Here is a 1,421-nt window from a genome sequence, read left to right as displayed (position 1 = left end):
GTCCGGTTCCAGATAACTCACTAACTCGAAGCCTCCGTAAAACTTGATTCGGGATTTGCTAGTCGCGGCGAAAGGTATGCTCTTTGCTCGGGAAGATTCAAAGTACAAGCACCAAAAGGATTTTTCAAGTGATAGAGGAAAGCAGGAACAACAACAGCGTGACAAAGACAGAAAGAAACATAACAAAGATGCCAAAACTGGCGTCTCACAGAGTCAGAAACAAGATGGCCACCCAAGCAAAGATCTTACTCTTCCAAAGCTCAGCGTCAGTCTCTCATAATTGTATGACAAGCTCAAAGGAAAACTCTCCAAGCCGTTCCCTATGAAACCTGATACTGAGGGAAGGAGAGATAAGTCAAAGAAATGCAAGTATCACAATGATTTCGGCCATACTTTGAATGATTGTTATGCATTCAAGAAGGAGATCTCCAGAATGGCAGATAGGGGACAATTGAAGGAGTATCTAAAGGGTAGTCAGAAGCTGGCTCATGTAAATCTGATCGAGCATGATGTGATAGTTGTATGTCATGCTCAGCGAGCTGTTTTCTCATCTAACCGTGAAAGAACATGGAGCATGAAGTGTAAGATTAAAAAAATTGGTAGTTGGAATCACTTAAACAATATCAACTTTAAATCTGGGTTCTATGCTGAGACTATTGTAGAAGGAGGACTAACTTTTACTGAAGAAGATGAGCGAGGAGTCTACTATCCTCATAATGATGCTATGGTGATTACAACATGGGTTGGCATTCGCAGAGTCCAAAGAATTCTGATAGACACCGGCAGCTTTGCATATATCCTATTCTCTGAATGCTATTCTATCATGAATCTCGACGATGATCTTATTCAGGAAGATGATACTCCAATTATCGGTTTTAATGGTGCTCCAGCTAAAAAGGTTGGTAAAATTAATTTGTCAGTCACAATATGCCTAAGGTTGTAGGAGTTGACTTTGTTCTGGTAAACTGCCCATCCACATATAATGTCATTATAGGTAGAGATTGGCTTCATGCAATGCATGTAGTGGTGTCCACTTATCACCAAGCTGTTAAGTTTCCAATAGCAAAGGGAACTTGTAAGATCCGAAGTGACCAAATTGCATCCCTGAAATGCCATGGGAATGCGATGGATGATTATAAAAAGTCTGAGGTCAGAGGACACACCATTCTCAAAACTGAGCAGAAATAGCAATTACAGCAGGGCTGGACCAGAGCACCAATGAGGGCAACCAAAGCACCTCGGGAGGCACCAACCAAAGGACCTCCAACAGTCGATAAGCTGAAAGAAGTGCAGATAGGAGAAGAAGAAAGTCAGACCACCTTCATCTCTGAAGAACTTTCTGAAACAGAGAAAGAGGCTTTGGTGGCCTTATTGAAAAGTAACATAGTTATCTTTGCTTGGAATCCAACAGATATGGCCAG

General features: G+C 41.7%; 1 protein-coding gene across 1 annotated transcript; it reads left to right on the top strand.

Moving 5' to 3' along the window:
• Positions 1 to 322: 322 nt before the first annotated feature.
• Positions 323 to 1,188, top strand: LOC147482913 (uncharacterized). The gene is made up of 2 exons (XM_086579450.1): positions 323 to 902; positions 995 to 1,188. Exons 1-2 carry the CDS (start codon positions 323 to 325, stop codon positions 1,186 to 1,188), a joined length of 774 nt encoding a protein of 257 aa, XP_086435576.1.
• Positions 1,189 to 1,421: the final 233 nt, after the last annotated feature.

Source organism: Coptis chinensis, chromosome 8 (genome assembly GCF_015680905.1).
Source record: "Coptis chinensis isolate HL-2020 chromosome 8, ASM1568090v1, whole genome shotgun sequence".
In the NCBI taxonomy this organism is placed as follows: domain Eukaryota; kingdom Viridiplantae; phylum Streptophyta; class Magnoliopsida; order Ranunculales; family Ranunculaceae; genus Coptis; species Coptis chinensis.
The sequence above is the reverse complement of the archived record's forward strand: the minus strand, read 5'-3'. Positions and strand labels throughout refer to the sequence as shown.